This window comes from Sinocyclocheilus anshuiensis, unplaced genomic scaffold (genome assembly GCF_001515605.1).
Source record: "Sinocyclocheilus anshuiensis isolate Anshui unplaced genomic scaffold, SAMN03320099.WGS_v1.1 scaffold694, whole genome shotgun sequence".
NCBI lineage: Eukaryota > Metazoa > Chordata > Actinopteri > Cypriniformes > Cyprinidae > Sinocyclocheilus > Sinocyclocheilus anshuiensis.
In genome coordinates, this window is record NW_015542477.1 from 1,887,607 (window position 1) to 1,904,788 (window position 17,182).

Below are 17,182 nucleotides of genomic sequence, written 5' to 3' on the forward strand. Positions count from 1 at the left end.
CGTCACATGTGGTTGCCGCAGGCATCACAATATGGTAAGGGACGTAACATTTCCGTCACACGCTTGAGGAATTCGGTAGGGATGGGCGATATGGGCTTTAAAATATATCACGATAGTTTCTGATATTTATTGCGATAACGATATTAATGATGATAATTTCTTTAGAGCAGTGGTCACCAACCTTTTTAGGCCCAAGATCCCTCACCTTTGCTACATAAAACATCTGACGCACTCTCTCACAGCAGGTGGCGCTTATGAACAGGGTTGCCAGGTTTTCGCAATAAAACTAAGTCCAATCGCGTTTCGAGGAGGGTTCCCTTGTAAAAATCGCATTCCAGGGGTAAAACACACGTTTTTCGCCGGGGATCTTCAAGTAAAATTCACATTCCAGGGACTAAATATCACGTTATTGGGGTCGCTTCAACCAGCGGAAAACCGCGGACTTGGCAACACTGCTTATGAACCGACCGCACTATAGCATTTCCTTGGTTACCGCTGTAAACAAAGCAAAGCTGCGCTTTATACGGAGAAGAAAATGCCATTGCCATCGAAACTTTTCGCGATCCGACGGGTTGGCGACCACTGCTTTGGAGCAGTGTTGTTTTTGGCGACCTGTTTTAATTTTAGTTTTAGTCTAGTCTTTGTGTGAAACTGTCATTTTAGTTTTTATTAGTTTTAGTCACGTTCATACTCTTTTTAGTCTAGTCAAGTTTTAGTCAACTAAAAGTCTGAGCGACAACAGGTTTGTAAACGACTCATACACATGTAAAACTGTGTGTCGCACATGTGCTACTGTAGTACATCTACTCAAGGCTCAGACCGATTTTTGTCGCACTGTACAGCCCTATCCAAACCGGTTCCAGATTGTAGAAGGAGCTGCTCAATTTCACGTCCGCCTTCCTTCGTGTCACTCCATCATTACACCAAATACACAAAATAATGTTCTTTTTAGCAGCATCATATGACCCCTTTAACAAACAACTATTGGCCGATTCCAATACTGATCAATTGCATAAAGCAGGGCTTAAAAACGATAAAGAAAAAAAAAAAGATTGGTTCACTCTGAGCAGAAACGGTATTTGAACGTTTCGGTTCCTGCGTTCCTCTGTGAAACCGGTTTGAGTAGAAAACATACCGGTTAATAATGTTGTTTTTTAAAACTTTTTCTTTGCCAATAGTAATAATAATAATAACAATAATAATAAAGTACAGTGTTTAATTTACTCAAAAAGAAAAAAAATCATGAAGAGAGTCTTGATCTCGCTTAGTAATAGCCAATACAGCAACATCTTTTCTAAATTTACCAAAGACTAAATGTATCAAACAAAAGAAAAAACTGTAAATGCATTAAAAACATTAAAGTATTTTTTTTTCAAGATATTTAAAAATGTTTCAGCATGGATTAAAAAATGCTACTCCTAAGCGTTTTGAGAGGGAAAAAAACTGCCTAAATTAGTAGGTTGTACGTTTTATTATTACATTCAGAAATAATGTAGGCTAAAATACCGGTAAATTAAAACAAAATTACAAAAACAATTAGGCTATTTTAGTTCCCTTCTCTCCACAACAAATCCTCTATAGTTGTGTTAAATATAAGCGTCAAGCCAAAACTAATTAATTTAAAAATGAAACTGAAGCCTACCTCTCTCATTCTGCATGAATCCAAATGTTTCCATATTCGCGAAGTATCTGGATGCTAACCTATTATTAAACTATAGGCTTTGTTCTTCACTCGCATTATCGATGCTATAGGCTATATCAGCAGTGAGGCGCGCGCTGGTCGCACTGAATAGCACAGACTGTACTACGGACTATTTAAATTGAGCAGTGTAACTTTTTATGTTTCTTTAACTATTTTATTTTGATAATGAACAGGCTGCGATGTCAAATTAGCAAAAATTTGTTGTATGTGCGTGTGAGGCACCGACGCGATCACTGCATTGTTTTCCCAACTGTTACGGGTCATTTATGGTCATACCAATGCTGGTTGGTCATACAGATAGAAGCAAAATATAATTCAAAACTGTAAAGCTTTTGCAAAATAAAGAAAACTGCTTTCTTTTGTTTTGTTAATCTGTTAATGATTTAAGTGAAATATATTTTGTCTATAGGCCTATACACAAGGTGTGATCTTGTGTGAATCAGTGTTCTACACTGGTCTCAAACAAAAAGCTGCATATTTTCACTTAAATGTAGGCCTAATGCTTGGCGGTTCGTGACATATCCTCGGATAAACTCTAACGCATTGCCATTGCGAGTTACCTATGATGAATTTACAGCTGAGCGCGGGCATTACACTCGTTGAATGCATCAGCGTCCCGTTTGCATAGGCCTTACTATGCCGTTTGACAAACTATATTTTGTACAGATTTTATTTTGTTTTGGCAAGTATTTAATTATTTTGCCCAGAGAAAAACATTGGATTATGCAACAGACATGCAACTCATTGTCTCCATGCAGTTAATTAATAAACCATCCTTGCCGCCGTGCTGCAGCTCAGTTTCAGGGTCTTGGCAATCTTCTTATAGCCTACGCCATCTTTATGTAGAGCAACAATTCTTTTTTTCAGATCCTCAGAGAGTTCTTTGCCATGAGGTGCCATGTTGAACTTCCAGTGACCAGTATGAGAGAGTGAGAGCGATAACACCAAATTTAACACACCTTCTCCCCGTTTACATTAATGGCTGTGTGTTGAGTTATTTTAAGGGGACAGCAAATTTACACTGTTATACAAGCTGTACACTCACTACTACTTTACATTGTAGCAAAGTGTCATTTCTTCAGTGTTGTCACATGAAAAGATATAAAAATATTTACAAAAATGTGAGGGGTGTACTCACTTCTGTGAGATACTGTATATGCCGATGGCTTTAAAATAATAAAAAATCGGCCGATAAATATCGGCGGCCGATACATCGGTGCATCCCTAAAAACAACCTCACTAACCCGACTAGTATAACAAAACGTGAAATTTCAATCTCAGGAAGCCACAATTTATCTGCAACTTATTGCATGAAAATGTGCATCCGACAACATTACAGCTCACCTCTAGCATTTTTTAATCGCTATGCTAGACATAAATAGAGTGAATAAACAAACATTTAATAAAATCTTGTTGGCTAAAAAGATGTTGGCTGATGCTTATTAAAATTCCTTGCTCAATTTCAAAATCATATTTACTCCACCTGCTTGGCTAGTATTATGCACTAAAACTTAAAAATGAGCGTGTGTTATGAGGCAGCAAATGTGTGTGCTGAGGTGAGAGTTTCCCATGAGCTGAGCCTTACAGTGGTGTGCTACATTTACACCAAGCAAAACAAAACGGGGTCAAACACTTTAAGAGCTTACATGTACAAAGAAATATGCAGATGGACTGTTCTGCATGATCATATAGTGAGGCTTTTATTATCTGAACATTTCACACACCCCACAAAAAACAAAAGTAATTGACATTGGGGGAAACAAATGTGAGGAGGAAAAAAGTTGGCACACCTGTAACTAAATAACAAAAAAAATTTAAAGCTGCAAGCAGAGATGAAAGGGCCCTTGCACCCAGACTCACCGCCACCCGAAGGCTATAGGAAAACAGCGAACGGTGGGCAATATGCATTTAAAGTGGTAAATATAGGAGGAATATGTCAGTCATTTATATGTGCCAAACTTCCTGCTGCCAGCTGGTGGCGCTATGACTATAACTGAATATTGGCATGTAGATGTCTTCAGTCCAGGACTTTCATCAAACGTGAAGTTTGGTGCAGATTGAACATTGCGTTTTTAAGTTAGTGTAAAGCATGACATATCCTTTTGCCAACAGGTAGCGCTATGAATATATCTGAATACTGGCCTTTAGATGTCTTCAGGCCAGGACTTGTATCAAACAAGATAGTTACGTCAGATTGGCCATTTAATGCTTTAGTTATTGTAAAAAATATGACATTTCCTGTTGTCAACAGGTGGCGCAGTAAATTATAACTGCATATTGGCATGTAGATGTGTTCAGGCCAGGCAGACTAAGCCCTTTGACGAAAACTCAAGATCTTCACAATTTAGCATCGCAAAGGCCTTATGATAACACTCAGCAAATTTGAAGATGATCCGATTAAAACTGTAGGAGGAGTTTGTTAGACTTGTGCCGGTATTCGGTAATGCGGTATAACACGGTAATGAGTATGCACGATATTGTTATCGTGGGCACTTCTAAATACCGTGAATAATTATATATTACAAATTATTCAGAATTTTGAATGCATTTTAAGAATACTTTTCCCATCAACTGGTCCAAATGCACAACACCGCTGTATGCTGCCTGAAAGACGCGTGCGCACTCTGATGTAAATAAGCGTGGACGAGAAGCACATGGCGGAACATGTGAGAGACGCTCTGGATGAAAGCGCACTTTCACTCTCTGACAGCAGATGGTGCTAAACTGCAGAAATGCACCTGTTACCCCGGAAACCCTGTAAACAAAGCAGCTGCACTATCTGTTTCTGAATCGTGTTTAAATGATTTAAACAGCCATTCAGATTTGTGTTGCTCATTGTGAATGTTAATGCATTAACTAAGGTTAACTAATGAGGTCTTATTGTAAAGTGATACCTATTGGTCTTTATAGTTCTTTTGCACTTTAATCCGTGTAAAACTTATACATTTATACAGTATATTATACATTAACTTTATACATTTTTCTGTATTGCTTTATTGCATTTAAATGTTCAGTTATTTTTGTTATAAGAAAAAAGTTATTAAACCTGTTATACTGTATTATGACAACATTTTTTTTAACTAAATTGCAATACCGTGATAATACCGTATACCGTGATAAAAGCATTAGCAATTAATCGCAACATGAAAATTTGATACCGGCATATCCCTAGAGTTTGTTAAAGTACGAGGCCTGAAAATGGCAAAAACTGCACAAAAATCATACAGGAAATTCAAAATAACAGACTTCTTATTGGGTTTCGGATTTTGTACCAAGAGACTTTTTGTAGGTATTGGTGTGTTACATGTGTCTACCGAGTTTCGTTCGTGTACGTGAAACGTAGCTCGAGGCACACTCTGTTGAACTTTTATAGGTGGCGCTATCGAGCCATTTTGCCACACCTAATTCTGAAACCCATATCAGTCGTAAATTTTCGCCACCTCTGACGCACGCGTGTGTGAAGTTTCGTGAGTTTTTGAGCATGTTTAGGCCCTCAAAAATGCTATTCATTTTGGAGAAGAAGAAACGGAGCAATTGCAATAGGGTCCTCACACCATTGGTGCTCGGGCCCTAATAATTAGGGCTGGGCGATATAGCCAAAAAATTATCACAATATATATTTTTTTTTTTCATATCAGTCGATATCGATAATTATGACGATAAAGGTTACATTTTAATTTCTTTCAAGTTTAAAGGCAGATTTATTTATCACGATTAATTGTGGTTTTAAACTATTCTTTACGGTCAGAACATGCAAACACTTCGTTCTTGAATTCTTTACACTTTTCCAGTCATTTTTCCTTAACAAAATAAGTATCTAAAAAGAAAAAGAAAATTATTTATTAGTTCTGCATGTTCTAATGAGTAATATTGTTTCAAATCAAGAAACAGGTTTGTGTTGCCTGATAATATTAATAATATAACATAATACTAATACTACACAATAATATTAACTTAGAAATACACATTTGATAGTAGCTTGAGTTAGGATGCAGATGTAGACTTATGTTCATTGTCAGAACCAGTTATATCTGTAAAAACTGTAGCAATCTCATTTTAATATGGTGAAATTGAATTATTCTGACTGTTTGAGGTGTTTTTTTTAACCATTGGTCTTCCACAGTAGTATACATTTAGATCATGATAATCACAGTTAAAACCACAAATATAGCACCTCAATACCATGGTAAAAACATAATATGGCTTCTAGGTATCTGTATGAAAAACAGTAGTTTAAATACATTTAGTATAAACGCATTAACGCCATTAATCACAAAACAATACTGTAATTATATTCCATTACTCCTCCTTCAATACATTTAATACATTTCTACTAGGGATGCAACGAAATTACAATTCTTGGCCGAAGTCGAACAAAATGAAACACTGGGCCGAAGGTCGAATACAGGTTTTCGAGTTTTTCGCCAATTTTTTTCACTATTGCATAAATTAAATAGCCAAAATGTGCTTTTTACTGTTTTGTCTTGCTTTTCAAAGAAAATATCAATTACAAAAAAATTTAAAAATATTTAACACTGAACATTTTTTAACATTCTAGCAGACATTATACCAACAAAGCACAATTTAACTTAAAATTAAAAAGTTAGTAAAATAATCTTTTTTGGCCATCAGACCCCTTTCTTGAATCAGGCATGTATTTTTTACTGTACAAATAAAAGCAGCCTTGCTGAGAAGAAGAGACTTCTTTTAAAACATTAGAAAATATTACAGATCCCAATTTGAACACTATGTGTGAATGTTATAGTAAATATATTAACAGAGCTGTTGTAATTATTATCATTATTATTGTCTTACTTTTTATTATTTTACAGGACAACAGTAAAATTATAATACTAACATTATGAATGTTCATGGAGTTCTTGCTTTTTCTCAACTTTTATTTTGGCGGAAACGCGTAGGAAGACCTCAATGCTTCTTTTTATTGACAACAGCAGATTTATAAATTTACGAATTACGAACATGTCGCACGTATCGCATTGTCACATGCCTTGTAAAAATTAATAATAATGTGACTGAGCAACTGACGAGTAATTTTCCTTGCGCTTTGGACTTTGAACCCTGGTTAACAAGCAGATCCGCCACGAGTTTGTGCAGCGCTGTCAGAATAGGCTACATGCAATTCATGCGTGTATTAGAAAACATGACGTTCTACAGTTTATTTACTAATTGTTTAAGGCCATTTCGCGATTTCAATCATCATACAGTAACCAGTAACAATCACCCCTTCTCATCGAAGACATGCAATGCAGTAGGCTACTAAACAGTCTCTCGCTGTCGGTACTTGTAATGATTTTTTGCGTTTTTCTCGGACACTTTTAAATGCTTCCACAAAGCTGACATGTTTGTTGCATTGCGCCTCTCACTCTACGCTAGGCATGGGCCGGTATGAGATTTTGACGGTATGATAACCTTAACCCTCATGTGGTGTTCGGGTCCTTTTTGCTCTGAAAAATGTTTCTTTTTCCCGAAAATACTAGCTAATGTTATCGCATTGGACTGAAAGTTTGTGACTTTGTTCACAAAGGGTATAACTACTTCTAAAAAAATTTTTTATCATTTTCATACTTTTCTGGGGGAGATTTTTCACCTTGTTACACTTGTGATGTTCCAGGGCAAAAATGACCCGGCCTCAAAAAAATGCTTATAAATCACTCATTATGCTATATTATCAACAAAGATTGGATTCAATCTTTTTGTCTGTTACTCTCTACACTGACTGCACTCAACCTGAGGGATTCCTACACTTTCAGTCTTTGAGGAGACATGAAAAACCGCGCATACCGCAGGAACGGTATAACGGAAAATATTAGCGGTTTTGAAACCGTGACATTTTAGAATCGCAGTATACCTTGAAACCGGTAATCGGCCCATGCCTACTCCACGCTGGTTGCTATTTGATCGCGCCACGTCATTGTTCGGTACAATTTATTCGGTCTTTTCGCTTATTCGGTCAAACACCGAAAGATATAATATTTATATTATAGATATAAAGATATAAATTTCGGTTGCCGAACATTCGGTGCATCCCTAATTACGGCTGGGTACCTATGTAACCGGTATGTACTAGAACCGAATCAGAACGCAGATTTCGGTGCCTCATTTCGGTGCCACTTAAATGCCTGAGCGATCGATTGAAATATTTGTCCTGGTTCTCCGAAATGGACGTAAGAAGCATGGGCATCGCTAGGCCATTTTTAGCGGGGCTATAGCGATTAGCTCCATAAACAGTACACAAATTTGTGATCGCCTCAGTGTCAGTCCCCTTTAAATTTCATTTGAAAACGGCTGCAGACTTCGTCTCCTCCCCGTCTTTCAGCGCGCTCTTCAATCCGCAGACCGCGGCGGCACAGCACGAACGGACTCAAACAGAAACAGAGGACACAACGTGTGTGTTTATCGATAGATTGTTATAATATCTGTATCTGTGCAGTTCTTTGTCGTGCGATGTATATTTATTTTAAATATTTTTAATGTTCTTTAACGTAATCCATCGGGGTTGTTTTGGTGGCTTTTTTTTTTTTAAGTATCGGTTCAGGCACCGTTTAGGTACCCGTACCGTTTTAAAAGTATCGATTTGGCACCGGTATCATAAAAAACCCAATCGATACCCAACCCTATCCCTAATGTCTACATTAATAATATAATAAAATTCGACACAATACCATGGTGCAGTTAGTGGTACTACAGTAAATCTATGGTAAATGATGGCGATTTGTAGATTAAAAAGCCTTCTGACTGTATCGTTGCCCAAAGTTTCTCCTCTTTGTCAGCACTGTATCATCTGGCTGTAAACGGAGTTATTTGTGTTCTCTACTAAAGCACTCTTTAGTGTCGCGTGATCGAGATTCATCATCTACTGTAGTGAAGCTCGCGTCGCTGTTGGAACTTTGATCCGAGCGGATGAACACTCCGAGTGGCGCTCTTCTAATGACTAGTGCTCTTTCGTTCCGCCTTTGATATAATAAAGATTATATCGAACATTTATCGAACTCTTCATATAGCGCGATAATTATCGTTATCGATTTATCGCCCAGCCCTACTGATAATAAGAAGAAACGGAGCAATTCCAACAGGGTCCTCACACCATCGGTGCTCGGGCCCTAAAAAAGCCTCTTCCGAGACTGAGAGCGCAAACGAGTTTCTGGAAAACTGCAACTATTCATATTCAAATCATCAAGCAATACATTCAAACAAAGTGTGAAAACAAGCTCTCAGTGGAGCCATCCATCTTCAGACAATATCAGAGATTGCGGCCGTGGCAGTAATAAAACAGGGCAGGCATTAAACTGGATGTTTGATAAGCTGAAGTTATATAATTCACGACAAGGCCTTGACACTGTTCGCGAAGTGTGTCTGTGTACTTGTTTTGTTGTGAAGGACACGTTTCTGAAAATGTCATATATAGCAAAACATGTATACACCGAACAAATAACGTCTGTTTTCAAATCTAAAAATGCAGGGCTGGTCCATAGGAATTATAATTAGCTTAATCTAAGAACAATAGAAGTCAATGGGACGCCAGCATGCGTGTAAAAGTGTGTGTGCATGTGTGTGTTAGGGAACAGAAAAGTGCTGTAAACAACCTGCAGGATCCAGGAATACCCTATCTATTTCAAACCCCATGTCTCTTATTGCACACATGAGGTAAACCCCAAACCCAGCACTGGTTATTTTAAGCCAAACAACTGATGCGTGGCTCACACGATTAATGCAAATGCATCAAAGCTGTCAAAACTAAAAGGTTGATTCCATAAAAAGTGTAATTTCTGTACGATTTTAAGCATCCTTTTTAAGTGTTGATAGATTGTATTATGTCACCTCAATAAAAAAAAATTGGAATATAGTTTCGCCTTTAACGCAAAGTCAAAGTTTTTCAGGTTATTTTAGCTTTTTCTAGAGTTTGGCTCAAGGTCATGACACTACAAAATGTTTATTATTGTATAATAAATAATTAGCAGCTTAGTGTATAATAAAGGCATCATGGCTACTGAAAAACAAAATGAAAGAATGATGTCATTATGACAAATAACAAAATCTGAATTACGGAACTGCAAGGTGAAGTTAAGATGGAAACAGTTAAGCATGGGATACAACTTGTTGACAGTATTTTATTAAAAAGACGTTGTGTCCACGATTTTATTTTATTATTATATATAAAAAATAATAGGTATAAAACTACATTAAAATCAATAATACGTATTTAACAATAAAGCAAGAAGTTGAAAACACAGGCCGTCCCCAGGAAAAGATTAAAAGGTAAAAAAAAAAAAGTGTTTGTGTTTTTAAAATATGCGTAAAGAAACGTTTTTCATTTGAGAGACACATTAGAGAGACACGAAATGCACCTTTTCGGGGAATGACCCAAAATATGCCTGCAGAGAAGCGTGTAAACATTTATGTAAACACCCCCGAACATAAGAACATGGAGTTTGAACTGAAGCCTAAGACGCTTTGTTTTACACAACTCCTAAAATAACATGTTTTTAAAAATGAGCGGAGTAACGTTACTTTATACTTGCACAAAGTGCTGGTAAAAAGAAACTTTAACTTTCATTCTGCCAACACTCTTCGTGACGTGCAATTTACAAATACATCAAATCAAAACACACAGCCGGTTTGCGTTAAGCCATCTGGTGCAAAACACTACAAACATGTAATCTCTTTAGAAAAGCTTACAAATAAGTAAATAAACAAGCAGCGTGTGTTTGAATCACACACATACCCTGGGCCCTGATCCTGCTCGCTCTCTCTCTCTCCACTGGGGCTGATGTTAGCATGCTACGCGGCTAAAAATGGCTGCTTTTTCCTTTTAGTTTTTAAATATCTTACCAGATAGAATAGATTGGAATGGCAGTCCTCCAAGCTGGCCCCGTTCGGTACGAAACAAGAACTCATCCTTTCACTGCGCGCTCGAACATCCCATCATCGGGCTTTCCATGGAAAAAGAAAAAGAACGTTTCTCCAAATTCGAGTCGAATGTGAACGGAATTATTTTTAAACAATCGGTGGGAGAATGGAATTCAACAGCCCCATTCGATCGCTCGCGCCTCCCGCGTTCAGCCCGAATTAGAAGATAAAAAAAAGAACGGCCTCAACCGTCGACGAGGCTGTGAGGGAATAGATTACATGTAAAAATAGGGGAGGAATGTGCTAATAAAATAGAAAAAAGGAGAGCAAAAAGAGGCAACTCTCCCCCCTCCCCCTTGGCTTAAAATCGGTTTTAGCTTAAAAACGACTCTCTTGTACCTCCATCCCTACCGAAAGCGGTTTAAAAACGAAAAACATTCCGCGTTAGAAGCGTCGAAAGGTGACGAGAAACTACATGAAATGGCACATTTTCATTTAAAAGCGTATACTTGGTCTGTGTTCCTGCTGGTTTCCATTTGAATTCATGGATTCCTTTCTCTAATGGCGGCCACAGGGAGAACTCTGCCTCCCGGAGCCCATTGGCTGCTCGGCGGTCATGAGGGGCGTAACAACACTTCGAGCGACGGGCGCTGCCGCTAGGGGCGCCGCTGAGCAAACACAATTACGACTGGCACACTTTAACCCTGCGCCACCTAGTGCTCATTTAACCCATTTAATACCAAATTATTCCCAGGCTATGTATGTTGAGCATTTGTTTTACTCATTGGAAAACCCGTGCATATTTAGCCTTTTGTTTAACTTTTTTTTAAATAATAGTTAAAAAAAACAAGTAAATCCTTCGTTCGTGGTTCAGTTGGGCTCTGGGATATTCAACAATTTATATTTTATTATACATTTATATATTTAGACAGATAAGTGGTAATAATGCATTCATTTTAGATGTTCAAATATTAAATATATATATATATACAGTCAAACCAAAAATTATTCAGACACCACATATAGTCTTTGATATTTTTTACTAGTGTGTGCAGGACACTATAGGCCTAGTTCATTTATGTAAGTGAGGATTGCAAAATTAAAGTAAACTGTAACATATTATACCCAAAAAAATCTACATACAGTGGACTACCAGTAAAACTGATAAAAAAAATTGGGACCAAACACTTTGACCTGACCATGTTTTGCTTAAGTGTTTTTTTCTTTAATTGCTAATGCAACATTTTTTACACCACAGACTTAACAGAATTACGCATTGCTTGGTAACTGGTTGACCTAAATTGTTATTATCTAATTGTGTACTTAAATTTAACAGCTGACAGCTATTCAACCTAATTTATTACATACCTTTCTATCAAAGTTATCTGACGTTATCAAGCTGAATTTCTTCTGACACAGTTTAAGTTCTTGTCATATTTTATTACCATTTTCTAAACTATAGCAAAGATTATTTACACCAGCAATGTTCGCATTAAATCAAAATGGTCTTGACTTGTATTTATAGTTGATAACTCTTTGTAAAAATCATCAATAAGAAACTTATTAGAAAACTTGTAACTAATTTCAGTCACAATGTAAACTATTTCAAACATAATAGGTTGAAGTAGCTGCACAATACAGTTGAGCATCTCCTTGAACATGTCCTTGCATTTTTATGTGGTTCCATGACAAGAGACACTTTTTTTTCACGAAAATAGATAATACACAGAGTGTTATAGGCGTAGTTAGACACGCAGCAGGCTGAATGAGATTACTTTCACTTGAGAGTTTAAGTGAGATGTATTCCCATGGACGTAATAATCAGATGCCAGCTTCATTCGCTGCATGCTTTTCTAATGGTAGTGGGCCTTGTCTGGCTGAAGTGCATTTAGAAAATGAAAACTTAATTGACGAGCACACAACCTATTGGCCACATTGGTGCTTCACAATAAATTATTTTAGGTCTATAGATTTGTACAAATATTCAAATAATACGTCCACTAAATTAAGCACTTTTACTTTAGATAATGCATATTTGTCAGAGGTGAAATTATAAAGGCTTTTGATGTGAAGGGGAAGGATGGATCCAAAGAGAATTAAGTAGATTGATGGCTGCATTGATTTACAAGGTCATGCCTACACATACAATAGATCTGTCAAAGAATGGCATGCACATCTCTCCCTCACACACTCACATATTCCCATTGTTTGTCCATTACATAACTTTTTTGTAACATATATAATTATTTAAAAATTGACAAATCAAATTTTGAATGTTCATTTATTCATGTTCATTTTTATTGTCATTTTTAACATTAATATATTTATTATTATTTTAATGTCAATTTTCATTTAATTTTTATCAATCAATCAATAAGTAGACTGATGCATTTTATCTGTAGACTGTCCCGCCTGCAAAGCTGATTCGCCACCTCCTTGACAGGTTCCTTTTAAAGTTTGTCTGATATCCACACACACACACACACACACACACACACACACACACACTTTCACACGTTGTCACAAGGGGCACATAAGACACACGCTAGCAGACCCATCAATGGTCAGTGGAATGTGTGTCAATAGGAGTTGCAGGTCCACAGTTCAACAGCAGACCTGCTGTTTACACAGGCTAAGTGGTGATATCCTTCCTGTTCCTTTCAGCAAAAGTGGAGTCAAGGAGGGCTTCAGAGGTTCAAAAGGGTAATGCGTGTAAATACAGGAGCAGTCTGACTGCTTCTTTCAGTGCACACATAAGAATATATGCAGATATGCATTCACTTTCACACAAACACATACAGTATGGATGTCAAATGGCAACTCAACACAGTACCAAAATTATGCAAAACAAAACATTAAAATTCATTAATATTACCATGAATTACATTTCTGATCAAAAGTTTGGCATCATTAGTTTTGAATGTTTTAGAAAGAAGTCTCTTCAATGAGAATACTCATCAACGCTATTTATTTGATCAAAATATAGTAAAATCGGTAATATTGTGAAATTATTACAATTTAAAACAACTGTTTTCTTTTTGAATGTGTTTTAATTTCAGCAGCCATTAATGCAGTCTTCAGCAATTACTTCGTGATTCTTCAGAATCATTATCAGTGTTGAAAACATTGCTGATTAACTTTTTTTTTTTTTTAACTGTGATTAATTTTTACAGGATTTTTAATCAGTTGAAAGTTCAAAAGAAAAGCATTTATTTCAAGTCGAAATCTTATGTAACAATATAACAACATGTCTTTACTGCCACTTTCATTTAATGCGCCCTTATAGAAGTATATATTGAATATATATATTTTAAATCTTACTTACTCCAAACTTTTGAATGTATTACTGTTTCCACAAAAATATTAAGCAGCAAAAAGAGTTTTCAACATTGACAGTAAAAAGAAATGTTTCTTGAGCATCAAACCAGCAAATTATAGTGATTTCTGAAGGATCATTGAAGACACTGAGTAATGACTGCTCTTTTATTACTTTATTTTTACAATATTTTTGACTATATAAATGCAGCTTTGGTGAGAATAGGAGACTTCTTTCAAAAACAGTACAAACTTATTTTTTAGCTATTAATTTTCCAAACTTTTTGATAGTGTACATATGCAAAAATCACTTGAAATAAGTTTACCTTTGAAATAAGTCTAACAATAATTAATTTAAATAACTTGGTCAAATGCTTCAGCAAAATTAGTTCTTATTTCTCATGAAGGTTCTCGGTTCCAGATCTCAGCTGCTCGCTTTCCCATCATCGCAGGTGTGGATCAGTCACCGGAGACACCCTGTACGAAGGGTCTGTGAGGACCTCTCTGCTCTTCTCAGCACTACAATCAGCCTAATACCCAGTTAGCTCTTCATGCTGAACCAGAGTACACAGTAAGGGTTCACGGTTATTTTGGTAAGAGCTCCAAACCACTGAATGGGTCATTTAGGGGGTAATTGTGGCCCTGGCTGAGTTCTCCCTGCTAGATATCTTTGTTTAGAAACACTGGAGGATTGAACAAGCATCTCTGCCCCTCTCATCTCTGAAAATGCCCAGTGCTGTTTCTGTTTGCAGAGAGGACCTGCTGACCACAGACAGAAGCTGCCTCTGACCATAAACCTCCCCTGAACCGTAAGATTGTGTCAGTCAATACCTTTTCAGCTGAACTCTGGGAAAGCCTTCCCTTTTGTTGCTCTAAGAAAAAAATGTATAGCACAATCTCACTTACTCACACTGGGAGTTTTCAGCAGGTTGTTAGCAGGAGGAAAACTGGTCACTATTTGGTCTATCTATCACTATCGGAACACCAACAAAACTTTCTACACATTTTCAGCTCCTTGTTTTTTCATTCAGTATTTGTCTACTATAAAAATATGAAAAATCATATAAAAAGCAACATACTTTTCTTACACTTTGAATACATGTGAGCATATACCTTAAACTCTGTCTGTGTGTGTGTGTGTGTGTGTGTGTGTGTGTGTGTGTGTGCGTGCATGCGTGTGTGTGTGTACAATACTATTCAAAATTTTGGAGTCAATAAGATTTTTTTTAAAGCATAATACTTTTATTCAGTATTTTCTTGAAAAAAAGTAGCACAGTTTACACACACACACACACACACACACACACACACACACACACACACACACAATAGAGCAGCACTGATAATACTTTTATTCAGTATTTTCTTGAAAAAAAGTAGCACAGTTTACACACACACACACACACACACACACACACACACACACACACACACACAATTAAGCAGCACTGCAACACTGATAATGATAATATTTCTTGAGCATCAAATACTGGTGTTTTCACTGTATGTTTTTATTAATTAGATGCAGCCTTGGTAACCATAAGAGACTTTTTAAAAAAACATTTAAAAAAACGCATGCTAATGCTAATATCATGAATTAGTCATTCATATAAGCTTTGGCAGTGTCACACGACATTTACAACCTAAACAGAACCTACAGTTTTGTTTAAAATTATTTTTCTACAAAATAATACTAAAGATGCTAAACATTTTTTTTGTTTTGTTTTGCTTTATAATGTTGTTGTTTTTTCTTATTATGATATCAGGACAAATGCATCACAGACATTTTTGACTTTATGTACACCTAAAAAATCTCAAAATGAATTTTAATTCAGAAATTAAAAAGATGCTTGTCATAGAAGAGGTGTATACAATTAATGTTATGTGTGAATTATATTTGTTTATTGTATTGTATTGTATTGTATTGTAATTAAGGATGGATTTGTTCAACAAACATGCAGCTGGATGCAGACGATGGACTGGAGTCGTGTGGGTTACTCGTGAGTTATTGTGATGTTTTTATCAGCTGTTTGGACTCTCATTCTGACGGCACCCATTCACAGCAGAGGATCCATTGGTCTAGAAGTGATGCTAAATTTCTCCAAATCTGATCTGATGAAGAAACAAACTTATCTACATCTTGGATGGCCTGAGGGTAACTAAACTTGAGCAAATATTCATTTTATGGTGAACTATTGAATAGAAGGGACACAAGATGAGCATCATTTCATTGACCCTCATGCTTACAGTTACAAATTAGAGTGCAGTGTGATCAGCTCTCTTTGACACATTTTACCATGTCCTGCAGAATTCCACAGATTTGCTCCTCAAATAAAAAAAGTAAAAAAGTCTTCAGATTCCACCTGGATCTATCACTTAGCATTAGGAGCCAGGACTGCTTGTGTGATGCTGCTGTGGTATACAGTAGAGGCCAGGGCTGCAAGACTGGAAAACACTGTTGAGCACACAGGAGATTAGCAGGAACATTCCCCTGTACACAAATGCAGACATGACAGATGCTTTTGTTGTGCACCTGACGCGGGGAGGGGTGTTCTGCAGGGCTGCTGCCTCTCCCAGTGACACACAACTACAACTGAACATCCCTGCCACTAAATAATCTGACACACTTTCCCTCTCTCTGCAGTCTATTGCCGTTTCAGCACTGTTAGAAATCATGTCGCCTCTCTCTTCCCTCTCGTACCCGCTCCCTTCCCCTCTCTCCACGAGCAGATGGATGAAAAGCGGCAGTATCACGGCTTCTTTTAGTTAAGCTGCAGAAACAGCATGAGATTAATAAATTCAATATGAATAGAGAGTTAATGAGAGGAGCCTCTTCCCCCTCCCTTTAAGCTGTGTTTTCTGCCTTCTGAGGAGCCTGTAAGTAGCAGCATTGAAAAGCAGGAGTCAGCAGAAACAGCCCCTGGATCGCAGACAGACTTTGACCTCTGCAGATTCCTCTGTGGCAGCTCACTCTGTCATTCCTCTGCAGTTCCTACCAATAAACACATCAACACTTACTTCTGACACAATATGGGCACAAACATGCATTTTTGTAGTCAAAGGACAAACAGTTGTAGCCTGTAGGCCTACATGAATTCACTGTAAAGTTAGTATCGCATGAAGTTAATTCATTGTATTATAAGGGGGAAACAACTGGGAACCTTTCCCCAAGCTCTCTCACTAAGGTTTTCAAGGGCAGGGGTTTTCAAACATTTTGCAACCACAGTCCCTAGCAATTTCTGAGAGAACAAAGTTTTTCCAGTGTACTGATCCACTTTAGGAAAGGGTTAATTATAT

At 37.0% G+C, this 17,182-nt stretch overlaps 1 protein-coding gene across 1 annotated transcript in view; it reads right to left on the minus strand.

Moving 5' to 3' along the window:
• LOC107693951 (mediator of RNA polymerase II transcription subunit 13-like) overlaps window positions 1–11,143 on the minus strand; it is an 89,066-nt gene extending 77,923 nt beyond the window's left edge. The window contains exon 1 of the mRNA XM_016493526.1: window positions 10,553–11,143. Coding sequence (XP_016349012.1) covers window positions 10,553–10,618 — 66 coding nt within the window. The 5' untranslated portion in view covers window positions 10,619–11,143. The remainder of the gene's footprint in view (window positions 1–10,552) is intronic.
• Between the last annotated feature and the right edge of the window lie 6,039 nt (window positions 11,144–17,182).